This window comes from Furipterus horrens, unplaced genomic scaffold, assembly GCF_987537825.1.
Source record: "Furipterus horrens unplaced genomic scaffold, mFurHor1.1.pri manual_scaffold_17, whole genome shotgun sequence".
Classification (NCBI taxonomy): domain Eukaryota; kingdom Metazoa; phylum Chordata; class Mammalia; order Chiroptera; family Furipteridae; genus Furipterus; species Furipterus horrens.
Window position 1 is genome coordinate 112,369,151 of NW_028327187.1, and position 27,994 is coordinate 112,397,144.

At 42.6% G+C, this 27,994-nt stretch overlaps 1 protein-coding gene across 2 annotated transcripts in view; it reads right to left on the reverse strand.

Moving 5' to 3' along the window:
- Positions 1 to 22,829: 22,829 nt before the first annotated feature.
- The window catches only part of MOSPD2 (motile sperm domain containing 2), a 41,574-nt gene continuing 36,409 nt past the window's right edge, over positions 22,830 to 27,994 (reverse strand). Inside the window, exons 14-15 of one of the 2 annotated variants that reach the window (XM_090264990.1) lie at positions 25,995 to 26,097; positions 22,830 to 23,739 (exon numbers count right to left, since the gene is read on the reverse strand). In XM_090264990.1, coding sequence (XP_090121116.1) covers positions 23,698 to 23,739; positions 25,995 to 26,097 — 145 coding nt within the window. In that variant the 3' untranslated portion in view covers positions 22,830 to 23,697. Of the gene's footprint in view, positions 23,740 to 25,011; positions 25,392 to 25,994; positions 26,098 to 27,994 lie in introns of those variants that run through there. The other variant, XM_090264989.1, reaches the window with a different exon arrangement.

Consider the following 27,994-nt stretch of genomic DNA (forward strand, 5'->3'; position numbering starts at 1 on the left):
TTCTAATGAAGTCCAGTTGACCCATTTTCCCTTTTATGGACTGTGCTTTTGGTATCAAATCTAGAACCTGCTACCGAGCCCTAGCTCCTGAAGATCTTCCCCCTATGTTTTCTTCTAAAAGTTTATACTTTTACACATTCCATTTAGAACTATGAGCCATTTTGAGTTAATTTTTGTACAAGATGTGGGATTTAGATCTAGGGTTTTTGTTTTGTTTGATTTCTACCTATAGATGTGCAAACATCATTTTTTTTTTAAGAGCTCTCCAAGGTTATTGCAATGGGCAGTCAAGGTTGAGAACCTGAAGCCTGGGGACTGAAGGACACATCTGTTAGAAATCTGAACTCGAAGATCTCATGAGCATCATGATAAAATTTAAGAAAAATGACAGAAATGCATGCATTTAGAATAGCACTGTCCAATAGAAATACATTCTTAGGCATCAGACCTGGGTTCTGGGAATGAAGGCCTGGCGTTAGCAAGCCTCCACTGTAACTGCTGGTGTCAGGGACCGCCTGACCCCCGATAAATCTGCTGCCCCTGGCGCCAGTGACTGTCTGTGGCCTTCAAAGTTATCCTTATCTGCAGACAGGAATTGAGCAACTTCTCTATTCTCAGAATCAACTCCTGCTCCTCAACCTGAGCCATCTGCAGAAAGCCCCTCCCACTCCCCCCCACGCCCCCCCCCCCCGCCCCCAGATGCCCTAGACTCAGGCTACTATCAGGAGGTGGCAGCCGTCCAGCCACCAACCTGCTGGCTGTACAAGGGGGCAGCTTAGCCCATCCTGTGCTGCTTACGTACTCCAAGCCTCGGAGCTCCTTAAAACTCACCCCGGTCTGCCCCTGGCTGCTGGTATCTGCCCCAACCCCAGCCCGCCTTGGGGCGTCCTCAGTAACCACCTTGTTCAGCATTTGGGCTGCTGGCCTTCTCTCCCTCCGCCGAGCCCCCGAAACTTAACATACATAATACATGATATATTCATTTATATTATATAACATAATTTTAAATTTTCTAGTAGCTACATAAAAAATTTAAAAACTAGGTAAAATTAACTTAAATATATTTTATTTGACCCAGTGTATCAAAAAATTATTTCAACTCGTAATCAAAATACAAGTGCCTGAGACATTTCACATTCTTTGCTCTGGAAGAAGTCTTTTTAAAAATTTTTATTGTTATTCTATTACGGTTGTCCCATTTTTCCCCCTTTGCCCTCCTCCGCCCACCGACCCCTGCTCCCACAGTCAGTCCCCACCCAGTTGTCCGTGTCCGTGGGTCATTCATACATGTTCTTTGACTAGTCCATTCCCCTTATTTCCACCCTCATTCCCCTCCCCCCTCCCCTCTGGTGCCTGTCAGTCTGTTCCTTGTTTCCATGCCTCTGGTTCTGCTTTGCTCGTCTGTTTGTTTTTGTTCATTAGGTTCCTCTTACAGGTGAGATCATATAAGCCAGGCGGTGGAATAAGTCTTAACTGAACTCACCATGTTTCAAGCACTCCAGAGCCACACGCCATTCTGGCTACCAGATTGAAAAGCACAGTGTTACACCAAGACAGTCCTGTTTCCTACCCTCCTTTCCTTTGCATGTTTTCTGACTGAGTATTAAGTTTCTGTACCGTTCTACCTGGCACAAATGTAAGCCTATTTGCTCCAAATAATAGAGACTGTATTTAGAAAACCTGTTTCTGCTTACTGCAGGATAAAACAGTTCTCTTCCAGACAAAGGCACTCGTGCTGGAATATGCTGTCAGAAGCATTTATGTTGGGCTGCGGGGGGGGGGGGGGGGACATAGCCTTGGGGCCACGATGTCCTCCCCCAAGCTTTGATTCTTATATTACTTTCCATCACCTAAAGCTACTCAATTCCCATGATTCTGCATAGCGTTCTAAATTTGCGAGGGCCTTGTTTATAGATGGAACTGCACAGCAGTAAGGGTGGGACAGGGTAAATCTTACATGTTCTTCCAACTGTCTAAGGAACAAAGGGCTGAGCAGGACTGATTTTCATTCCACCAATGAGAGGATGCCAATTTAAATACAGTAGTCCCTCTCTGGATCGTGGTTCACTTATCATGGCCTCACTGTATCACGGGATTTTTAAAAATATTATATTTAATTATCACAGATATTTCACTCTAGCGCAGGATTTTGTGGTACTGTACAGTAAATACTAAAATAAATGCAGGGTTTCTACTTCGCGGATTTTCACCTATCTGCAGGGGGGTCTAGAACATAATACCCGCGATAAGTGAGGGATCACTGTACATGAACCCATAGCCGCATGGCATGGACTGGAACAGAATTTCTCATCCTTATCACTGTTGCCATTTTGGATTGGACCATTCTTTCTTGTGGAGTGTTGTCCTGTGCACTGGAGGATGTTTAGCATCATGTCTGGTTTCTCGTCGGCAGCCATCCGTCTCGAGAGACGATGGTATAGCTTCTTAAGAGTCTATCTGCACCGCCGAGAATGGCTGTGCAGTCCGACTCGGGAGTGACACGGTATCTGTCTCCTCCCGTGTTGAATCGACATCTTGCGATGACGCTGGAGTGTCCTCTCCAGTGGAGCTGAAGCTACAGAGCCTGGGCAGGGTGATATGGAGGGTCTGCTGTTGCCCATGCAGTCTGGTTTCTAGTGTCCATACATTCCATAGTGTGATGACTGAAAATGTCTGCAGACATTTGACCTCCCCTGGAGGTCAAAATTTCCCTTGCTGAGAATCCCTGGGCTAGAATAAAATCAATTTCTAATTCATATGCATTTTTTAATTTTAATGTTTTGTTTTTGTAGAGGGTGTTTTTGTCCTCATTTGAAATTTGACACAATGAAGTACACTTGAACTCTTGAAAACAAACTGAAGCATATTGAACATTTTTAAGAGTTTATTTGCAGAAAAATCAACTCAAATTGTGCAGTATACAATCTAGCAGATAAAAAGGGGCTCCGAGGAGCTATACAAAAATGAAAGACTTTTATAGGCAGAAGGGAGCAGAAACAAGAAAATTATTCTAGGCACAGAAAAGCAGGTTGGTTTCTGCAAGGTCACTTTCCTATAGGGGACAACAGGGGTTTATCAGGCAGATGACCTAACTGGTGCTGCTGAGGTGATTCCGCATTGACTGGTGTAAGATTTCATTTCTGGGAGAGTTGGCACTGTCATTAAATTAAGTTGCATTTTGAGGATGTGGGGCTTAGCATAAGTTACTCCATTTCGGGCCTGTCGTCTTGTTTTCTTTTTAACACTTCAGTGTTGTGGTATGTTTTACTCTTCAATTTGTTTTCCTATTGGGGGGGGGGGGGATTATGTTTCTAAAGTTCCTGTGACCGTCTTTAACGAATTAGAAAATGGCACCCGTAGTTTCAGGCCACAGTACTGTAGACTCCTTGAGACACAGAAGTCGGACGCAGAAATTCTCATTTAATCTTTGATATAAGATTGATCTTCAAAATAGACCTCTATTCTCTGCTTGATGGATTCCTACTCCTCCCATGAGGTCAGCTCAGATGCCTTCTCATTTGTGAAGTCTTTGCTAATTTCCCAAGAAAAATGATACCTTTGTCAGATGTCTCCTTTTTGCTGAAGCTCCGCTAAAAGCGTCTATTCATTATGACTGTCATCCCTGCATAGTGAGTGAACAAATGAATGATTACAAGTGACATAACAGGTAGAAGCTGGGGGTTGGCGCACAGCCAACTCTTATTGAACCAAGAAGCACATTTCATGTACAGTGGACAGACCAAAAGTAACCAGTAAATGGATGATGCTTTGAACATGGCCTGGGAGCTCTCCAAAAATTTTTTTTTAATTAATTAATATAGAGGATTGACAGTATCTGTACAGAGAACACTGACGAGCAGAGTAGTTATGAAAAATGGTGCTGCTCATAACATTAAGTAAATTGGAATCAGTGTTGTAAACTCATCTGATCCTGTGATCGGTGACTTTCAAGATGTATGAAGCATTCACAGAAAATGTCCTTTATAGTCAAGAATCTCAGGGGGTTCGGGGGGGCGGGAGTTATTATGTAGATGTTGCTGGTTTAGAGATAGCACTTTGAGGCTATCTTGTGAGGAATTGAGAAGTAACTCTGACTCTTCGATGTGATTCTGATCTGCCATTTAGTTTTGGGGGTCTGCTCAGCCACAAAGAGACCTAATGACATGAAGAAGGGAAATATCTTGAGATACCTTTACTTGAAGAAAAGGAATGTAATGCTCGGCGTGACAATCATAACCATTTTTCAGCAGTCCTCCTCTCTTCTTCCCAAAGGGAGCCTAAGATTTTGCACCCCAGAACTGACCTGCAAAGTTGTTCTTGATTTTGTCATTTAGTCTACCTTGAACTTGAGCTCCCACTCTCCTCGCCGAAGGGGAGGCAGCTTGTAGAGACGGACTACAGCCCAGATGTGTGACTGCCTCATGGGATGGCATCAGAGGCTGTTGAGGGAGAAAATGTATGGTTTTGCGGCTACTGGTTCCAGACCAGCCTTGCGAATCACAGAGGGTGAACATGGGGTGAGTGGTGGAGAACGAATACGCGGAGGGCCAGCTTTAGTATGGGGCAAATCTGCAAGTACCGACTGACCGCTGCTTCTGCCAGGGCTCCGGCAATGGTCCACTGCAAGCCTGTGGGAGCAGCGAGGGTAGATAAGATACAGTTTCCACGTGGATTTTCTTATGAGCAGCCTGAGAGCGAACAAAGCACAGCTTTCTATTTCCTGCTCTACTTGCATTTCTTGTTTACATGACTCTCAGCTTTACAAGAGAGGGAGGATAGAAAGCCCTGGCTGCTGTGGCTCGGTGGATGGAGCGTCGGCCTGCAAACCAAGTGTCGCTGGTTCGATTCCCAGTCAGGGCACATGACTAGGTTGCACGTCAGGTCCCCAGTTGGGGACACAAGTGAGAGGCAACCACACAGTGATGTTTCTCTCCCTCTCTTTCTCCTTTCCCCTCTCTCTAAAAATAAGTAAATAAATAATTTTTTTTTTAAAGAGGGAGGGTAGGTAGCATCACAGCTTCTGGATCCAGCAAGCTTGGCTTTGGATCTTTGCCCTTCTGCTTACTACTTTTATAACCTTGGCCACATCACGTGACCTCAATGTGCCTCTTTCCTCATCTGTAAAGAGAGAGCGATGACAGTACCTATCATGTAGGTTTGCCATGAAGATTAAATAAGGATATATTTAAAGTGCTTAGAATAGTAGCTAGTATATAGTGAGCACTCAAAAAGTATTAGTTCTTATCGTAATAAACTGACCCGAATTTTTATTGTGGAATAGAAGCTTTATAACCATCATTTTATTAAATTAGCAAAATAAAAACAATCATCTTTTTTTTTTAATAAAAATATAATCCCAGACAACAGCAGGAGAAGGAAGGTTATTTTTAAGAGCAGCTTCAATAAATATTTCAAGGACCTCATTTATAAGATGTTCAGGAAATATTTTGGATTCAATTTGTTGTTCACATGCAGATATTATATCAGCCTCGTTGCCACTGAGCATGTTTATCTGCAAATAGCCAGTTGACCTTGCCAAACGAAGAAAAGAATCAGGTCACGGGATGAGAACTAACGGAAATTAAATGATATCTAGTCACAATGCAAATGCAAATAGGCAAAAACAATAATAAATACATGGGTTCATTTTTTTTTCTCCAGCAAAACTTATTTGAACTTGTTTACAGGTGTTTGAAAAGTTATTGTCAAGAAGCTTAAAGGACAACTTCGAGTGGAACAAGAAAGGAATTTTAATTTAGCCCTCTACCCGAGGGTCGCCAGAGGGGTCAGCCGAGAAGTTTTGATATGTGAACATCTTGGCATGGCTTTCAGATTAGTGCTATTACAGTTTCTAAGTGCAAGAAACCAAAGAACCAGCTGTCAGAAAGCTGAACGGAGGGGAAAAGAGTCACGAGGCCCTCTTGCAGCAAGACAATCCTAGGGTGCTTCTCTGTTTGCTCTGCCACTAAGGAATCAAGGGTGTTAGGAGGAAGAGGGGAAGATGCTTTGTCCGGAAGAGGAAGAGCAGAATGTTCTTATCAAATCTGTGTAAGCATGTGAGCATGTGACTCTTCTGTTTGTGGTTCTGATGGGAAGAAGGAACTCATCAGTGGAAAAGAGGCAAAAGAAAAAAAAATATTTCGTTCGACAATGGCTTTAAAATAGAAGTTTGCATCTTTAGATCAGGGTTTTGCAAACTCAGCCCTATTGACATTTGGGCTGGGTGATTCTTTGCTGAAGGGGCTGTCCTGGGCATTGCAGGATGTTGAACACGATCTCTGGGGTCTCACTCACTAGATGCCAATAGAACCTGCCCTGACTTTCTAATTGTGTGGAGGATAAAAAATGTCACTAGATATTAACAAATGTCCCCACGGGGGGCGGGGTGTGTGTGTGTGTGTGTGTCTGTGCAAAAATCACAGCCTGTTGAAAACCACTGCTTTAGATGGTCTGACCAGATCAGATTTAGAGCAGTGCTACCCAAACTATCTACAGGGGAATACAATTTTGAAAAAATTTCCCATCTATTGTGGACTGGTATGATTTGAAACACATGAAAAATGAATTACTTAAAGAATAAAGTAAGAAAGTATATAAAATACAAACAAGTTTTTGGTTAGAGTCAAATGAAATAACACTTACTCTGCAGAGCTGGCGAAAGGCTTCCAAAAGCTTACTTTCCATTTCTGTGCTTATGTGGACCAATAATGAATAGTAGTCTGGCCCAGCCCTCAGTACCACTAATCTGAAGGGTATCAGTCTGAAAGAGAGAGAAACCAATGCATTAAATCAAGTAATACTTGCAGCATACAGTAGCCCCCCCCTTATCCATGGGGGATACATTCTAAGAACCCCCTATGGATGCCTGAAACTGAAGATAGTATGGAACCCAATATATACTGGGTTTTCCTATACATACATATTTATGATAGTTTAATTTACAGATTAGGTACAGTAAGACCTTAATGTTAACAATAATAAAATAGAACAATTATAATAATATACTGTGATAAATGTTATGTGAATGTGGTCTCTCTCCCCTCCCTTCAAAATACCTTATTGGGCTGTACTTACACTCCTACGCAGTGAGGTGAATGACGTAGGCATCGTGACATAGCGTTGGATCACTGTTGAGCTTCTGACTATACCAGGGAAGGGCCATCTGCTTTGGGTGATCCTGGGTCATCAAACCATGATGATGTTGATAGCTGGATGTCAAGAGCAGACATTGGTGATGCTTGGACAGATTTAATATTTTGGGACCAGGTTTGGCAACGAGTAAACTGAAAAGGTAGAAAGTAAAACCATGGCTAAGGGGGGATGACTTCATTTCTTCCAATTAAGTTTTTATATTTGGTTCAACTTTCTGTCACCTTTCAGTTACATAACTGAGCTTAGTTTTAGTGATTTTATTGGTGACTTCTATTGAGTTGTTAAAAGGAATAAATGCCATTGGAAAAGCAATATCATTTATAGCTGTTATCCATGGCAAAGCTGGCTATGAAGACTCCAGCTGAGATACAGCTCTTGGCTTTTAGGGAGTGCGTCATTTCTTTGATTTATTTATTGGTTCATTAATTCAACATGTTTCTGTTCAACAATCCACACTTTCCTAGGCATTGAACTGGGCTCTGGGGACCCAAAGGTGAGTGAGGGAGAAATTTCACCTATGAGGGAGAGTAGTGGCATCCAGAAAGCCTTCCTGGAGGAAGTGATACCCAGGGGGACCCAAGGCAAGAATAACAATGCACATGGTGAAGCAAAGGCGCTGAGAGTGTGTTTTTGGCAGAGGCTACAGAGTGGGAAACCATCAGCGGTTAGTCATGACCCTTCCAGGGAACTGAAAGTAAACATGGCTGGAGCTGAGAATAGAAGGGGAAGAGGCAAAAGATGACGCTGTAGAAGTAAGACAAAGGTCACAACGTGAAGCCCTTGTCAGCCCTTGGTATACCAGGAGTGGTGCCAAGGACCAGTACATTAGCATCCCCTAGGAGCTTTCTGTAAATACAGACTCTCAGGCTGCCCCCCAGGTCTGCTGAATCATAATCTGCACTTTAACAAGAGCTCCAGGGGATCCATATGCTCATATGCTCAGGAGAACCTGAGAAGTACAGGTCTGTGACATATGAAGGCTGCACTTCTTATTGGAGCCTTTATTCTGAGGGATGTGCCTAACTATTACATGTTTTTTAGGCACTGAAAGGCGGCTAACCCAATATCTCCAGGTACCCCTGCCTGCCTTTGCCATTGGTGCCAGGTAGATGAGCGTGTAGCTCAATTTTGACCTTCCCAGACTCTTTGCAGTTGCAGAAAGGGCAGAGCACCTCAGTGGAAATCTGGGGTGATTTTGGAGAAAGCGACTGCTTTCCCAATGAAAAGAGCAGGTGTGGTTGGCAGAGCCCTTTGCCATTTCTTTCTGCCTTTAATGAGGATGTGATTTTAGGAGCTGTGGCAGTCATTTTGGTAATGGGTGAAAGGCCAGTGCTAGCCGTGACTTGTTGGATTTTAGAAGCTTATCCAGGAGACACTCCCTCCAGACACCATTTGTTTTTTTTTTTGTTCCTTGCCACTGAAAACACTCCTGTGACTAGTCCCAAATGATAGATCATTGCTATATTAGTTAGTATTATCTCTGTACACACAAAAACAGCACAAAACGATATTTGTTTGAACAAGAGGGATATTTACAACCGTGTCACATACGGAAACAATTACCGATATGGAGTCCAGGCTGGGATGGCGGTTACCAGAAACACCAGGAACTCTGTCTGCTATTTTTGCCATTGTCAGTGCGTGACTTCTGTCCTCATGAGAGCTGCTGAAATCCCACCCATCACCTCTGCACTCTGTGTCAATGGTCTGGGGAGGGGTGTGGGAGAAGCTTTCCTCTACCCTCAAGTTTCTTTTGACTGGTCTGATGATTAAATCTACATGAGATGTATTAACAAGGGAAAACAAACAAATTCGATTACATACATACCCCCACATATGTGAGCGGTTCAGAGACAGAAAGGGAAATGAGGTGTACATGGCATTCTGGGCTAAGAATGAGGTAAGGTGCCCTGTAGCTCCAGAACGAAGGTCATTGCAGGATGGCAAGAGCAGATGTCACAAAAAGTCATTTCTGGCAATAACCCTTATCATGGGCCAGGCCCCTAATTTACATTCCTTAGGGAAGAGGTAAAGCTTTCTTGTGATCCTGCCTTTAGCTTAAAAGAATCCGCATACTGATACTGAGCAGATCAGTATCACAGGTGCCTTGGGGTATGACTCAAGAATTAAGTGTTGAGGAAAACAGGTCTTTATTTAAAACATTCCAACCTTGGGACGAGGGTGGGGTGGTGGCAGTGGCCACTCCTGCTCTGATCCCTGTTCTTCCAGAGACCCAGCACTTCCCTTGCTCCCCCAAAGGCTATAAACCAGCACCAAGCTCAACAGTTCCCCATCCCTTATCTTGTCAGCTCTCTCCTTCAGGGTCTGGGGTACATTGTCTTCAGTCTCCGTAAAATAGTCCAGGAAAGCATGGGCCATCTTACACTGGATCATGGTGAGGTCCAGAAAAGGCTCAAAGCCCAAGAGAGTGTCCTCTCCATAGGTCCCAAGTTCCAAGAGTCCAGACTGAGTCCAGGTCTGCAAGGCAGCGTCCTTGGTGACTTCAGAGTCAGCCGGAGCAGGCACGGTCACAGCAGCAGCGGGCCTGCCTTCCTGCTCGCCCAGGCCGCACGGCCGCATCCTGACTACAAACTGCACAGCTGCTTGTCGCTTCCCACAGGGCTGCTACAACATGCTTCTGCATCACGGCACCCCTCCATCATGCTTCCCCAACTTGCTGCTTCATTGTGGCCCCCCTCCATTATACATCTCTCTCAAGGCTGCAGCTCTTCCTTTTAAATCCTGAAAGTCACCTCCACCTTTTGCCCTGGGGCGGTAGCACAGCTATTATCTAGCTATCAGCCTGCCATAGATATGCAAAGTACCTTAAAAACTGTATTATTTCCTCCTGCATCCCTCAAACCATGGGCTGTGGGGATTTTGGGAATTCTCTCCCCCTACTGTCTTTCAATACCACAGGGGTACACCTTGGGGTAACTCATTCGGAACCCCTACAAGGCCACTTCCTAATTTTTATGGAGCCTTCCTTGAAATAACACACCACTTGTACATACAGTTCATTGGCCAGGACTTGTTACATGTTTACACCTTGCTGGGAAGGGCGCTAGTTAATGTATTTTTTTTTCTGGGTTGCCACACACTAAACTAAAAACCAGAACTCTATGACAAAAGTAAGTGGGAAAGAATAGATATTTAACATCCATATTTCTCTGGAAGATTCCACCACAATCAGGTTTGCATTTCAGAAAGGTCGTAGGGAAGAAGACAACTGGTAGGCAGACCAACGATGAGGTGATAGAATATTCTAGGACCGAGGATGGGAACTACAGACTGTAAGCTAAATCTGGCCTGCCACTTGTTTTTGTAAATAAAGTTTTATTGCAACATAGGTCACACATTTAGATATTGTCCATGGGTGTGTAGAGGAGGAAAAATCATTTTCCTTGTATCCTTCTTGGCTGAGGTCCCTCCTGTAATTAAAGACAGATTAACAGGAAAAAAACAAACAGAAGTTCAATAACATGGATGCCTCTTGTATACATGGGAAAGACCCAAGAAAACTGAGTAACTCCCTGAAGTGGCCCAAGCCAGCACCTGAAATACCATCCCTAGCTAAAGACAGAGGGAGCTGTTGTGGATGGAGGACTGTTATGGGACCTGAGCGCTGAAAAGAGGAAAACAGAGGCAGGGTTGTCATGCAGATTCAAGTCCAGGCCATCTGCACTGAGAGCAGTTCCTGGACACCTGGAGTCACCCTTTGGTGCGGAGAGGGAGACCCGAACGAGATTTCCCTCAGAAATGTACGTGTCCATTACAAAAGGGTGACCTCTACGCTGCCGGCAGAGATTCTCCTGTGTGTGCTGTTTCTCAGAAATAATCAGATAAATATCCTCACCACAGTGACTACAACAACAAAAATGTTGTTTGTGTAATATCATGGATGTGTGCAGTAAACTTTCTGCGATAATCATTTCAAAGTTTATGTATCAAATCATCACATTGTATACCTTAAATTTACACAATGTTATATGTCCATTATAGGTCAATAACCTGAGAAAAATAGAACGTATTTCTATTAGGTGTATTAAATGCATTTTTGAATTAAGGTATTTTCAACTTATGATGGGTTTATTGGGATGTAAAGCTATCATAAGTCCAGGGGCATCTGCCCTCTGGCATGAAGTGAAGTACTCAGCAGAATTTCTGTCTTCAAGAAACATCAAGATGGAAAATAAGACTCAAAGAGGAAATGCCTTTAACACAGAGAGGCAGCTGAGATGAAAGGATTATATATAGTTATATCCAAGTCTGCCAATATTTTTAAAATGCCATTAAATTTAAACATACTTACATGCAATAAAATCCCCTAAGTTAAGATTCTCATACTGCCCTTGGGGTCTACTTGGATTTGCCCTCTGGGAAGAAAAGGCAACAAAGGAGGGTGTGTTTTCTGGAGGTAGTCACTGCCTACAGGCCAGGGGCTCGGGCTCAGAGCTGTGTGTGGGTTGGCTGAAATCCTGCTGAGCGGAGAGCAATAAGGCTGGCTCTCATGGTGAGCTTTCATCTCAGTGAATTGCAAAAGTGTTTCACATATTTAACCGATCCACACAAAGATAACAAATATTTGTCCAGATAGGAATACGAAGGGGGAGTTAGACACACGCAATCTGGCCTACTAGCTGTAGGGGGTAAAAAAAGGACATGAAAAATGCAAATCTACAGAAAGTTGAGACTGTATGTAGCTTTTACTTTTTAATTTTAAAAATTGACTTCAGAGACAGAGAGAGAAACATTGATTTTCTGTTCCACGTGTTTATGCATTCATTGGATGGTTCTTGTATGTGCCCGGACCGGGTATTAAACCCACAACTTTGGTGCATCAGGATGATGCTCTAACCAACTGAGCTATATGTACTCTGCCATATTCCATTAATTTTACAAATGGAAGTTAGAAAATGAGAATATAAAGATCTATACTAGCCTTTATCAGTAAACACCCCCCTTCCTTTATTTACAGGGATCATGGCATTTTAACTTTGAAGCATCATATTTGACTGACTTAAGTTTCCATTGCAGGCTGGGCTTACAGGCACATAGGATCCCTTGAACAGGTATTAAAACTCCCTACACAATGTTTTACAAAATGTGTTCTCAGGATAACTCAGGAAAGGGATCCCATGGTTTTAGAAGTTTGGGAAATGCAATACATAATACTCTTGGAGGTTTGTCATGCACATTAGTACATTAAAGATTCTGAGAAATTCTCTTGGGGAAAACTTTAATTTTGTTTAAGAGTGTTTCTCAAAATTATATGATGATGGAAACCTTGTGGCCAAGAGTACACTATGGAATTGGTATCGTGAGGGATGTCCCTGGGGAAAATGCAGACTTTACAGATAGAAAATGGCTCTTGAGAACCCTCTCTGCCATGATGTTCACAAAGCCAGCGTCTTCTCTGCTTTGAGGTGAGGAGAGGAAGAAAAGCTGGGGAAACTCCATTCATCATCTGGGTGAGCCCGAACACTATCTGCCTGGAGCATCCATGACAAATGACAGAAGGAACATCTTCCCTACTGACCTGTAATTCCCACTGGGGCTGCAGACCAGGTATTCTAGGTTCTTGGAGAACAGCCACTGTCTCTCTGGCTTGCTACTTTCCATACAGTACTGAAAGCTGTGCTTGGTTTACGTTATTTGGTTGATGTACATGAGGGGAAAAGCTAGACGCGAAGCAGGTCAGCCTTGAACTTCAGAATAGTCTATTTTTTAAATCCCAGGAATTAATTCCTTTATCAAATAAGCTCTGCCGATTTGGCAGATATGTGTTAGGTGATGGAGACTTGATAGTGAAAACTATTCCTTCCCTTGTGGAGTTTATAGCTTAATGGGGAGAAACACATAAACCCCCCACAAATATCTCAATATGAGTTGTAATGAGTGCTATGAAGAAAATGTGGTGGCATCATGGGAACATCCAATAGAGGGACCTGATCACATCCTTGGAATGAGGACACTTAACCTTTTTTAAAAAATTGAAATATAATTGACATCGTTGACATAGACCATTATATTACTTTTAGGTAATACAACATAATGGTTTGATATTTGTATATATTGCAAAGTAGTCACCACAATAAGTCTAGTTAATATCCATCACCCCACGGAGTTACAATTTTTTGGGAGGGGGGTGGGGGGATGAGAACATTTAAGATTTACTCTCAACAACTTTCAAATAAGCAATACGGTGTTAGTAACTATAGTCACCATACTGTACATTACATCCCTGCCTTATTTAGTTTATAATTAGAAATGTATACCTTTTTGGTATAGAAATTTGTACCTCTTGATTCCCTTCAGCCATTTGACCTGTCCTTCTCCTCTTGTTTCTGGCAACCAGCAATCTGTTCTCTGAATTTATGAGCTCATTTTGTTTGTTTTAGATTCCACATATAAATGAGATCATGCAGTATTTGTCATTCTCTGTGTGATTTATTTCACTTAGTGTAACACTCTCAAGGTCATCCATGTTGTCACAAATAGAAAGATTTTACTTTTTATGGCTGAATAATATTCCATTGTGTGTGTGTGTGTCCCCGTTGGTAGACATATGTTGTTTCTATGCTATAATGCAGTTGGGAACACATATATCTTTTGAATTAGGGTTTTTATTTTTTTCAGATAAATACCCAGAAGTGAAATTGCTGGGTCATAGGGTACTTCTATTTTTTAATTTTTTGAGGAACTTCCATACTATTTTCCATAGTAGCTGCACCAATTTACATTCCCACCAACAGTGCACAAGGGTTCCCTTTTCTCCACATGCTGTTGTCTCGTATCTTTTGATGATGGCCACTGTAACAGGTGTGAGGTGGTATCTCATTGTGGCTGAGATGTGCATTTCCCTGATGAGTAGTAATGTTGCGCATCTTTTCATGTACCTGTTCGCCACTTGTATGTCTTTTTTGGAAGACTTGTCTATTCAGATCTTCTGCCCATTTTTGAACATCTTTTGCTTTGCTTTGTTTTGCTATTTAGTTGTATGATTTCTTTTTAAAAATTGTTTTTGTTGAATTTACTGGGATGGCATTGATTAATAAAATTACATACATTTCAGGTATACAATTCTATAAAACATCATCTGTATATTGTATTGTGTGTTCACCACCCCAAGTCAAGTCTCCTTCCATTACCCTCTTCTACCTCTGCCATCCTCTTTCCCTCTGGAAATCACCATACTGTTGTCTGTGTCTGTGAGTTTTTGTTTTTTTTTTCCACTTAATCGCTTCATCTTTTTCACACAACCCCCAAATCCCCTCTCCTCTGACAACTGTCAGTCTGTTCTCTATATATGAGTCAGTTTCTTGTTTGTTTGTAATTTATTTTGTTTATTAGATGTATGAGTACTTTGTGTGTCTTGGATATTAGCACCTTATCAGACATGATTTGCAAATATTATCTCTCATTCCATAGGCTGCCTTTTCATTTTGTTGATGGCTTGCTGTGCAGAAGCTTATTAGTTTGACATAGTTCCACTTAACCCTGGCTGGTTTGGCTCAGTGGATTGAGCGTCGGCCTGCGAGCTAAGTGTCGCTGGTTCCATCTTCCAGTCAGGGCACATCAGAGAAGGAAAACTCTGACTCCAAAAAACCTCCGCTGCCTTCCGGCATACCTCTTCAGGGGAAAGGCTAAGGGAGTAAACCCCGACAGAAAATCCGGAGCCGGAGTCCCTAAGGCGGTTTGACGTTGTAGTCAACACCGGCAACTCCTGCGGCGTACCTGAAGCCAAGCTGTATTGACTCCGTCTTTCCCTTGGACCCTTCAGCTGCGAAGAGAGGGGGGGTCTGCTGCATGGGCAACAGCAGACCCTCCATATCACCCTGCCCAGGCTCTGTAGCTTCAGCTTCACTGGAGAGGACACTCCAGCGTCATTGCAAGATGTCGATTCAACACGGGAGGAGACAGATACCGCATCACTCCCGAGTCGGACTGCACAGCCATTCTCGGCGGTGCAGATAGACTCTTAAGAAGCTACACCATCGTCTCTCGAGACGGACGGCTGCCGACGACAGTTCCACTTGTTTCTTTTTACATTTGTTGCCTTTACTTTTGGTATCAAATTAAAAAAAAAAAGAATAATCGTCAAGACCGATATTAAGGAGCACACTGCCTATGTTTTATTCTAGGAGTCTTATGGTTTCAGATCTTACATTTTAGTCATTAACCAATTTTGAGTTAGTTTTTGTGTACGGTGTAAGATAGTGGTCCAGTTTCATTCTTTTGTATGCGGCTGTCCTGTTTTCCAAACACCGTTTATTGAAGAGGCTATTCTTTCCCCATTTTATATTCTTGGCTACTTTGTTGTAAATTAATTGATGGTCTATGCACGGGTTTTTTTCTGGGTTTTCTTTTCTGTTCCATTGAGCGATATATTTGTTTTTATGCCAGTACCATACTTTTTTGATTACTGTAGCTTTGTAATATAGTTTGAAATTGGGGCACACGATGCCACCAGCTTTGTTTTTCTTAAGTTTGCTTTCGCTATTCAGGGTCTCTTGTGGTTCCATACAAATTCTAAGACTGTGTGTGTGTGTGTGTGTGTGTGTGTGTGTGTGTGTAAAAATGTCCTTGGAATTTTGATAAGGATTGCATTGAATCTGTAGATTGTTTTGAATAGTATGGGCATTTTAACAATATTAATTATTCCAATTAATGGGCACAGAATATCTTTCTATTTATTTGTGTCTTCTTCAGTTTCTTTCATTAATGTCATAATTTTCAGTGTATGCATCTTTCATTTCCTTGGTTAAATTTATTCTTAGGTACTCTATTCTTTTTGATGCATTGATAAATGAGCTTTTCTTAATTTAACTTTCTGATAGGACCCGGCCATGAAGAGGAAGAGAGGGGGTGATTAATAAGGCAGGGAAGGGTGGGAAGGGCCAGCTCATTCAGGAGTTGTAGGCCAAGTTAGGAAATTTAATCTGGGGAGTGATTTGAGAGGATGTGCATTTTCAGTGGGCCCTGAATGTCCCTGAATGAAACATGAAGAAAGAACCACAGGAGTCAAAGGGGATGTCCAAACACTTCCTGAGATTATTGCAGATGTCCATGTGGGAGATGCTGTGGACTGAAGAGGGGGTGCTGGCAGAGGAGATGGAGAGAACTGGAGAGGGGAGGGGCCAGGGTGAAGGTTGGGTTTGTTGATGGTGTAAATGGACGGAGAGCGGTGCCACCACTGTGATGGGGACTAAAAGACTCGATTCAGGGGAAGATCATGAGTTGTTTTGATATTTTGTGATAGACATGTGGAACTGCTGAGTTGACAGTAGATACACATGTCTGGACTTGAAACAGGGAGGTCTGGTTAGAATATCCAAGGGTTAATGGCTTATTGATGGTAATTGTAGCCCTGGGTGTGGAGCACATGGCCTATGGACGGAGAGGAAGGAGAGCCCAGTTCTAACTTTAACATCTAAAGACTTGGTGGAGGGAAATGAGCCAGTAAAGGACACTGAGGAATATTGGTGGAAGAAGAAAAGGAGGAGTTCTTTGTCTCAGGAACCTGGTGGTTGGTATAGCCAAATGCTGCTGCAAACACTCTTCAAATTTACGCTGAAGTAGGTACACTGATTAAGTGACAAGCAGGTAATTGCTGCACTTTAGCAACTACTGCTTTGTTAGTGATGGAAATAGACATTAAAATGGATGACTCAACAGGGAGAGAGGTTGAAGCGGAGGTGTGGTGAGGACTCTTCCTAAAGAGGTTTGCCCTTAGGCAAAACCAGATTTTAGGGAGACCAGATTTCAGTTCTGATTCTGGCCCTACGTGAGTAACCTCGCTTATATCTGGCTCTCCGCCTTAGAATCAAGAGGGAACATAAGAATGTTTTTCTTCCGTTCTCAATCGTCTTATGTCTCTCAAGAGAATCTTGCTGATGGTGATTCTGGTTTGAAAGACACAACGCATATATTTATTGTACTACACGACACCCAACGCTGGCTGGTTTGGCTCAGTGGATTGAGCGTCGGCCTGCGAGCTAAGTGTCGCTGGTTCGATTCCCAGTCAGGGCACATCAGAGAAGGAAAACTCTGATTCCAAAAAACCTCCGCTGCCTTGCGGCATACCTCTTCAGGGGAAAGGCTAAGGGAGTAAACCCCGACAGAAAATCCGGAGCCGGAGTCCCTAAGGCGGTTTGACGTTGTAGTCAACACCGGCAACTCCTGCGGCGCACCTGAAGCCAAGCTGTATTGACTCCGTCTTTCCCTTGGACCCTTCAGCTGCGAAGAGGGGGGGGTCTGCTGCATGGGCAACAGCAGACCCTCCATATCACCCTGCCCAGGCTCTGTAGCTTCAGCTTCACTGGAGAGGACACTCCAGCGTCATCGCAAGATGTCGATTCAACACGGGAGGAGACAGATACCGTGTCACTCCCGAGTCGGACTGCACAGCCATTCTCGGCGGTGCAGATAGACTCTTAAGAAGCTACACCATCGTCTCTCGAGACGGACGGCTGCCGACGACACGACACCCTCTCCAAAATACAAATCAAATGCTTTATCTGGTGTCAAAATTATTTGGACTCACCTAGCTGTGGGTTACTATGTCCATCTGTACTGTGCACCTTTTTAATTAATTTGCAGGGGAAATTCTCACTGTGTTCAAGTCTACCCTAAGCATTGACTTTAGAATGTAGGTAACTCCTCTATAGGACATACCTCCACTTTCAATGACGAAGATCTTAAGTAGTCTAAAAGATCCCAGCAAATACTGGCTTTGCAAGGAAGCTTTTTCTTTTCTTTTCTTTTACATCAGCTCCCTTTTACCTTTTCTTTTTAGCAACTTATCAGTCAGCCACATTAAAAAATAAAAATAAAATTGCTAGACTGTGTCATACCCTTCTTATTGCCCCTAATAATAATCTCGTCCCTCGCCACCCTGCTAAAAGGAAGTAGCTTGAGTCACAGAGTTAGACTATTGGAAAAGTACCCCAAACACATTTTTGACATTTACTTTATGTCTGAGAAGAGTGATTTAGTATTTGACTCAAGTTGCAAATAGTAAGGTATCATCCATAGAATGAATCTGTAGGATAGAATTAGAGTGGAGGCTTGATGCAGAAAAGATAGAAGAGTACTGGAAAGGGAAATACAAATGATTCACTTCATTGTTATAGTCCCAGGTCCAGCAACAGGGGACAGACATAATATTAGGGGTTTTGAAGTTTCTTGTCGTTAGAAACAAGAACACAAATCTGAATTTGTGGGGCCATACCAAGTCCATGCAGGACAGTTTGGGATGACTTTAAAAAACTAGTGAGATTTTCAACACACATATGTATATGCAGAACTCTAGAATGACCAGACAATTTGCAGGGGACTTTCTGGAGTAACTCAAGGCACTGGCATTTGGTCCAGAGTACACTGGACAGTATACATGCTTGGAATCATGACGCAAGCCTCTGTAAGCACTTGTTTCCTTTCTTACAGTTTAAATTTTTTGGTCCAAGGAAACTAATTAAAATGAACTAATTGACGGGAATGGGTTAGTCCAAAAGAAAAGGGCAAGTTAAAAATACTTGGTGCTTTTCACTAGAGGTTTGTTGAAAGAAGCACATAATTATTGGAAGTCCCCTTGGCCCTAACACATTAACTTATCATGAGAATGGTTTTTGAAGGGATCTTTATGACTAAATAAATGTTTAAAACAGTGGTGACATACTTTACGTTGATAGTTTATTTGTAAAATGTGCATCTTGGGCTCACTGAGCTATGAGACTGAAGGGAGCCAACTACGATAGACATAGTGTCCGGCACGCCTGTCATCTGGTGGTTAACATTGACATTCTAGTCTATTCCCTTTCCTGTGGAGGGGATTTGTGAATTCCAAGGAGGAAATTAGGCGGGGTAGAAAGTTGAGGCCAGCTCTCTGACCCTGTGTTTCCTGGGCTGTAAAACAGAGCAACTAGGTTGCATGAGGTTGCAGCCCTGCCCAACACCCGAAATAACCCTCTCCTTTTGAGCAGGGGCCACGGCTAGTGAAATTGATGAGAAAGCGCTCCTATGAATTAGGTTAGCTTATAGAGCAGAAGGGATTTTGCACAGCAGATGTAATGAAGGCTCCTGATCAGTTACTTTTGAGTTCATCAGAAAGAGAATTGTTCTGGGGGGCAGGGGTTGGGGTGCTGACCCCATCAGATCAGCCCTTAAACAGAACCAGGCCCTTCCAGAAAGATTTCAAGCAGGAACAGCCATGTTGTGAACTGATGATGAAGAAGTCCACGGAGCAAGGACCTGGGAGAGGCCTTTAGGAGCTGAGAGCCGTCCCTGGCTAACAGCCAGCAAGAAATTGAGGACCTGAGTCCAGTAGCCACAAGGAAAGGAACTCTGCCAACAACCTGAAGGTGCCTGGCAGCGGACAGTGGATCTTTATCCACTCGAGGCTTCAGGGACGATGCAGTTGGCTGACAGCTTGATTTTGTCTTGTTGCAACCTTGGGCAGAGAATGCAGACATGTAGTTCAGGGTCAACCCATACACATTGTAACTTGTGTTGTTTTAAGATGCTAAATTCGCAGTAGTTTGTTACAAGGGTGCGTTGCTACTAGATGCCCTTCTGTGGTGATGAGCAAACTTCTCAGGTTGATGCTGCACACCAAACTCCTCATCAGAGGAAACAGTAAACTGGCCCACGTGTTCAACAGCTTTGCAAGGTAAAGTCTATCTGTAGCTTAGAATACCAAGAAACTTCTTTTTCCAGCCAAGGGTCTTGAGTGAATATTGTGTTTTGTCACCTCTACACCTCCTTGGGGTTAGGGGTGCCAACGCCTCACAGTTGAAAATCTGTATAATTTTCACTCCCTCAAAACTTAACTAATAGCCTACTGTTGACTGGAAGCCTAGCAGTAACATTAACAGTGTATTAACACATATTCTGTGTTACAGTAGGCCCTCTCTATATCACGGTTCACTTATCGCGACCTCACTACAGCACAGGATTTTGAAAAATATTATATTTAATTATTTATCACGGGGTTTTGTGGTACTGTATATGTATGTTGTTGAAGTTATATAGGTTTAAGAGTGTAGAATAAAAGTAAGGTTCCCACTTCCTGGGGGGGGTCGTCTGGAACATAATACCCGCAATAAATGAGGGAATACTGTATATATATTATATACTGTTCTCGTACAATAAAGTAAGCCAGAGGAAAGGAAACATTAAGAAAATTACGAGGTTGAGCGTCGGCCTGCGAGCCAAGTGTCGCTGGTTCGATTCCCAGTCAGGGCACATGACTTGGTTGCACATCAGGTCCCCAGTTGAGGGCCCAAGTGAGAGGCAACCACACATTGATGTTTCTCTCCCTCTCTTTCTCCTTTTCCCTCTCTCTAAAAATAAATAAACAGACAAATAAGTTATTTAAAAAAGAATGAATTTGGGAGTTATCTTTAAAAAAAAAATTACGAGGAACAAAAAAATACACTACAGCCCTGGCTGGTGTGGCTCAGTGGATTGAGTGCTGACTTGCCAACTGAAGAGTCACAGGCCAGGTTCCCGGCTCAGGGGGTGTGATCGATGTATTTCTCAGACACGGGTGTTTCTCTCCCTCTCTTTCTCCCTGCTTTCCCTCTCTCTAAAAATAAATAAATACGCTCTTAAAAAAATACCGTATTCGTTGAGAAAAAATCCATGTGTAAGTGGACTTGTGCAGTTGAAACCCGTGTTGTTCAAGGGTCAACAGTCTGTTTTCTCTTTTCTTCTTTTCTTCTGCTGTTTAGTGAAAGTAAAGCTCTCCGACCTGTCCTTTCAACACTTAAACCTATTACTCAGATGTAGGAGCTCTGGTTGGTCGTAACAGACAGGTATTGGACTTGCAAAACTAGTCCAACTCTTTGCTCTGAAACCAACTGGCCGTGTGACCTTGGAAAGGAGAATTACTTCTCAGGCACTTGGGTTTCGTATGTATAAAACACATCTTACGATGCATTCCCAGAATTTTCAGGACAAAGGGGCCTGCACTGGTAGTTTCTAGGACACTCACTCTCCATCTAGAAAGACTTAAAAATGTGCATATATCTTGCTCCTGTGGGTCGGGGAGATGTTCCTCTATACTCTTGCCAGTTGGAACCAATTCTCAAATATTTTAACATGTGCAGATTAGTCTTACTCTGCACGGCAGGGAACATGAGTAGGGTAGGGAAGGGGAGAACATTTTTGGACATTACAGGGAGGTCCTTTTTATTCACTGTAAGACAGCATTATTATGAAGATGTGAAAGACCCTATGTGATATTTTAATTGAATTGTTACAAAGCCAAGGGGAAACGGTTACAGGTGGAATATTGCAAGATCGGTTGTGTGTGTGTGGCGTTTTCAAGGGGTTGTGCTTGTATTGGAAGAAAACATCTTCCTCAGACTGGAAGGGACCCTGCTTCACAGGAGTCAAGGGAGCTGAGCATCACTGGCCTTCTAGGTACGTCCCTCCACCTAGGCAGCAGAATTAAGAGGGAGGTGCCAAGGAAAGGTAGGGGCAACGTTTGGAGAACTAACGTTTGTCTTTGAACGACGTGGGGTATTCTGGAAGATCAACTTAACGGTGAGAAGTTCTAGGAAATGGGGCTGAAAGGAGGTGCAGGCAACATCAGCAAAGCGAGGCCAACGGCTGCAGGGCTGCTTTACATGCGTGATTTCCTCACGCTCGCCTCCGCCCTGGGGTGTATGCAGTCGCCTCCGCCCTGGGGTGTATGCAGTACCACAAGGATCAGACTCACTTTAGGGACAAGGAAACCAAGGCCGAAAGAGGTCAAGTCATGCTGACACGGAGAACCAGTGGAAGGCAGTCTCACTTCCAAGCCCTCACTCCTAACCACCCCCGCCTCAGGTGGAACGAACTGGGGAACTTCCGCTCTGTCCTCTTGGGCAGGGACAGAAGGGCAGCCCTACGCCTCTGGGGTCCCCTGTTGTTGTGGCACCAGGATGCCTCAAGCTGCTGGCGAAAATGGAGAAAGAGCTTCAGATTGTTGTGAAGTAACTGGAGCTTTCCTAGCAGGAACAGTCTCCATAGGAGCGCTTGTTTCCTAGAAAATTATCTTCCAGGAAAAAAAGGCCACACCCACCACGGTACACGTGGTGCTTCTTGATAGGTTACCCCTGTCTTTGCAGCTCCATTTTTATTTTCTAATGGTTTTGTATCTCCGCCTCTTTTTCTGTTCAGAAGCTAAACCTGTCCTATTTGTTTTATTTCTAAGGAGCAGTAGCTGCCATTTAGGCAGCTCTCCTACTGCTCTCCCCCAACATGCGCATGCCCAGTGCTCCAGGGCCTCCGCACTGGGAGGGGCTGCTTCCCGTGTGCCCAGGTGGCCAGGCAGGAAGGGGGGCGGGGGGGTGGGGGCAGGTGTGGGCACTGGCAGGTTGTAGGGCAACTCTGGTGATAGGTTTCCCCATGGAGGCCCCAGGCATGACAGGCCAATGCTAAGTCTGAGGAAAATAAGAGCTTCAGTGAATAGCACTCAGACCCTGACCTGGGCCAGGAAAAGGGTCACACTAAGGACAGGTCACCTGCTAACATAATTGAATCTTGGGAAGCTTGCAGGCTGTCCTTTATAAAACTGCAAAGCCAAGTCCAAAAGAAATTAGTGTGATCTTTAAAAGGTCAGAGTGAACCTAAATATTGGTTTCAAGATGCTTTATCAATGAGAGACCAGAGATTTTTCCTGATATTTATTTCATAAATGCAATTATTTTTCTAAAACTTATTAAAATAGAAAACATGTTCTTTTGATCAATTTATACAAAGAAAATACCAATATAGTAATAAAAATACTGAAAATATATGAAAAGCACCAGAACATTAGAGAAATTACACTGACAACAATTGTAGGAATATAGTTTTTGCAATTATACAATAAAGTGCTATTAAACCCAGTCAAAATTAATGGCAAGATATAAAAAGTTATGCTATTTTTATGAAATTTGAGGCTAGGTTTACCAGCGATTGCATTTTTAGGCTACTTGCAGATCAAACTAATGATATCTCATTAATGTTTTCATGCAAAATCTATTAATTTCCATCCTCAAGCGAAAACAATCTAAATCTATTATGTTGGTTCTTGGTAATTTGGTCATAAAAAAGCAATGAAATGATTCAAAATAAAGTAATTATAGAGTACCAAAAATAATCATACAAATGTAATTAAATAAAATCACAGGAACACAGAATAAAATCAAATGTAAATATAGTGATTAATCAAGACAAGTAGAAAAGCTTAGATGCCTTTGATCTTATAATAAATTTTCAGTAATTTTGCTTAGTCACATTTAAGAGACACACAAATACTAACAAGATGTTATTAAATTCAACTGACCAGACATTAGGGAAGACTGTTTTAGTGAATCAATGAAATTTTTATATGAAACATTAAAGGGACACTGTTAGGACAATACATTTCCAATTTGGACTAATTATTCCCCTCATTTATTGGCCGAGGAACAAAAAGCATACATTTTGGGATTAGATTAGATTAAAGCCAGGAATCTAACGTTTAATGGAAAACCGCTGTGCACAAACCCAGAGGGATACTATGGATAGTACTTAGGGTGGGCTGCAGTCACTTTCACGGCTGGAGTTGGCAAACTGAAACAGAAAAACCCAAATTAAGACAACGTATCAGACCAGTGTCCTTTTAAGGTTTGATTTCCTAGGCCAGTGTTCAAGGGACTCTTATATGGTTCTTCTGATTAACTCAGTTTTGGAATCAGCTTTTCCAGATGAAAGCTACCAACACTACATTCAGAATAAAAAAAGAAATCTCCAAACATGGCTCAATCAAAACTCCCCATTTATTTTACAGGAAGACTATTTCTTTCCTTTCATATAAAGTAGGCTTATGCATGAACCCGCATGGCCTGAAACTGGTCATGTTCATGAGAAGAAACTAATTCAGTAGCCTCTGCTCCTGCAAGGTGTTTCTTTTTAGGACTTTAGGAACCACCCCGGGTATTACTGTGACAAAGGCAGGGACAGTGGGCGAGTCTCTTAGCCCTGGTCTGAGGATTTTACCATTAATCACGAGTTATATTTCTCCCTCTTAAATGGAGAACTGACACTTTTGAGTTTTGATTTTTCTTTTTTCTTTTTCATCCTTATACATACTCCAGTCTTTTGTCAAGTTCCCTTTTCATGGCTGGCTTTAACAAGGAACTGAAATGTAAACGAATTATACTGCTATGTACCACAAAAACGAACTTCAAAAATTGTTCTCTAACCCCTTCCGTTTAAGCAAACAGAGTGAAGCTAGTGCGACAGAGGATGATCAGGCCTTTAAATAAATGAAGCAAACGGGTCAGGGGCCAGACATAGGGAGCAATATGAAATGGTGTGAAAAAGACTGAACAGTGGGACCGAAGAGGGTTTCCCTTCGGACACCACTAACAAAATTCAAAGAAAACCCAACCAAACCTAAGTTTTCCGAATTCTATCTAAATGAGAGTGTTCATAAAAAAGTCCTAGGTGAATAAAAGGCAGGCTGTTAAGGAAGACAGAGAAGAAACAAAGGTGAAAGGTTGTTTGGCATTAAATAGTTTTATATTCCAAAAGATTATTGACTAGTATCTGGAAGTAATTCTCAAAATTACAAAGTCATGATTACAGAAATTACTCTGCATGTTTTTCCCCAATATACATGTTCTATATACACAGTATAGAAAAGCTAGTAAGTTGGCTCAGCTATAATAATGTCATAAAAAAGCAGATTACATTGTTTCTTTTGGCTGCAACAAAGCATGTTATACTTTTCAGGTCTGCTAATATATATGTGTATATATATAGATATATACACATATATATATATACGCGATAAAAGTGAAGCTTTAAAAGTATTCAAATCAAAAGGAAATCCGAGACTCATTTACGCCATGGATATGCCTTTAGTTGCTTTATTAACTAGCTATACTCTTATCAATTTGTTCAGTGTTTATTTTAACAGCTTACTTTCAAGACGTGTATCTGCCCCCCCCCCCCCAAATGTCGCCCATCTCCTTTTAGGAAGCACAGCTTTGTGACACTGTTAGCAGCATGGTGAAGTTCTGGGTCTTACGTTTTCTAACTACCGGATGAAAGAGCCGCGTTTCCTACTGAGCGCCGCTTCTTTAGCCGGACAGCAAATAGAAGAAAGAGACGACAAAAGCAAGCGAGAGCACTGTTAAGGAAAGCAGCAGCTGCTGGAACCAGATACAGCGCTGAACTTGGTCTTCCAGCTTCCTATTGCTTTCTATTAAACGATTGAGCTAAACAGGGAGAAAAGGATGAGAGAGTTCTGTCAATAAACGGTCCATCAATCATATGAATGACAAACAGGAATATTAGAAATGCAAACGTTTACAGGACGGGGACCGTCTACTCTGAAGGCTGGTGGCTAGAAATGCAATGAGAATTAAGATTCCCTTGGTGAACAGACGCATTGTTATCTGCTTACTCTCATTTTGAAAAGATCTAATTTCTAGCTGAGAAAGGAGCAAAGCAATCACTTCCTGGACGTATGGAAACCAGCTACTCACAGGAGAGCCTTCCGCCCTCCAGTCTTTTGGGAATTTAAATGCACGTGGTACCTTTTCCACGAGATCGCATTCTTTGACTGTTTCCCAGAGCACCATGCGCTCTGCAACATGGTTCCTAATTCAAATTAAAATGGCCACAGTTTTGCAAACGTGAGTAGGTTGCCCAAAGTAACCGGCAGCTTACCGTTTCTGACTTGGCTTCCCTTCACAGAGAAGAGAGCGCTTCTGTTGTGTCTATGACAACGGCTGTCCTCGTGTCAGTGGGAAGAAAGAGGTCCCTAATGTGGGTTCGCATTAGCAACACCGTATTAGTTGGGAAGAAGGAGCACTTACTTGTAGACACATATCTTCACTGGTTTTATCTGACATGTTAAAAGCGCCGTCTTTCAATGTAAGACTGGTTGGTTTACTGCTCTCAACAATGTGGCATCTTAACCTAGGAAAATGCAAAGGAAACACAACTCCTTAACATTTTTAAAAAGGAAGGTAAAATACAGAATGAAAAAAACCCACAAGGAGTATATGTAACACAGGTGAACATACTCATTCTTCTCCCGACTCACCTGAAGTAGCAGCTCAGCGCGTATTTTTATCTTGGACGTGGACAAGATTTGCCACCTCAAAATATGTCTGTTTAGCATATTTTGAGCTGTTTTGTTTTTGTTTTTGCCTTTTTTTTTAAAAGAAACAGCAGACAGTGGAAAAGCTCTGAAAACCAAGAAGTTACCCTTTTGTAAGAGTTAACATTTATATGGAAAATCTCCATTTTTAAGGCTGTCTCCCTCTCTGTACCAGAAAGATGACGACTAAATCTCTAGAAACTCTTATCAATGGAGAAGGCACTGAGCTAAGTCTAATAACCTCTAATAACTGGCTCCTTCACCCCAACATCATCTTTTTTCTTTAGCTGGAGATGGTATTTAAGGTGGTGGCTTGGGCCATTTGGGGGAGTTATAGTTTTTTTGGGTCCCTTCCATGATATAGGATATACATGGTATTAAACTTCTGTTTTTCTCCTGTTACCTGTCTTTGACTGGCAGGGAGGACGCTCAGCCAACAACCTAGAAGGGCAAAGCAAAATTATTTTTCCTTCCCTGAAATTTGGTGACCCACTATGGGACCTGCTGCGACACCACACTTGCTTGGGAGCCTGCAGGCTGGATCCTGGAAAACTGGCAGAAGCTGGTGAAGGGGTGAGAATTCTTAGCAAAATCTGCTCTCCCAGACGTAACTCTAATGCCAGGCTGAGAGGGGAAGGTCCTTGTCCCCTCCTTTCAAATTTAGATTAGAAGGAGAAATATTTGTGTGAACTAGTTGCTTGGATATAGTGATTTTGGTAGAGATTTTGCTGAGTGCTCTTGTTTTATATTGGTCCCTTATCTTCCCAGAGATGGTCACTGTTTTCATTTCTTAGAAGGAGAAGAACCATAGGCACAAGGAAGTTTTCCTTTGGTCTAGTTCTGTGTCTTGAGAGCTTCGCTTTGTGACCAGTAAGGCTATTTTCTCTGGAGAGATAACATGCATCTGGCAAGCAGCTGAATAGCTTGGAGATCCAAGACATGGAGTGACAAGAAGCTTTCTTTTTGTCTGACTGTGCCAGCTCCCATGGGAGTGTGTCATAAGCGATCACAGTCCGTAAGGGGCCTTTGCTGTTTCACCCTTCATGGCCTTGGAAGTGCTGGAAAAGTCCCATTCCAGTAAGCACTGGCCTGGTGTCAGATTAGGGTGTGTGTGATTGGAGGCATCTCTCGTTCTCGGGGGAAACTGGAGACACGTTTGCACTGTACTATTTTTACTGCCCGAGACGGTGGAAGCTTCCTTTCTTATGCTGACTCTAGGAGTGAACGTTTTGCTCTTGTGAGGGACTGCATTTTTTAAGCCCTCTTTTGGGATACCTACTGCATCCATGTTTAAGCCATAAAAAGGCTTATTGGTTTGAGTTGCTATTGAGATTAATGTAAGAGCCCACTCATCAATGGCCAGGTGATAGATAGATCCTTTGAACTGGAAAACCTTCTATGTCTGAACATTTTTTTAGACAGCACTCATCCTGAACAACTGTCTCATTGGTGTCTATGGAAAGACCAAACTGAAAGGAGGAACAAAGGAATATGGTGAAGTCCCTAGGCTTAGGGACTTCCATAGCAAGATGAAATGACAGGGCTCTCTTCACCTCCACTTCCACACGGTATCTACCAAGTTTAGAGAAGAGTGAAAAAGACCAGTGGTCACTCAGTCCCTACTCACAGGGACCTTGATTGGCTGCCGAATCATACTCTTCCCAGCCATGATTATACTGCAGTTACCAGACAAGATCTGGGTTTTGACACATC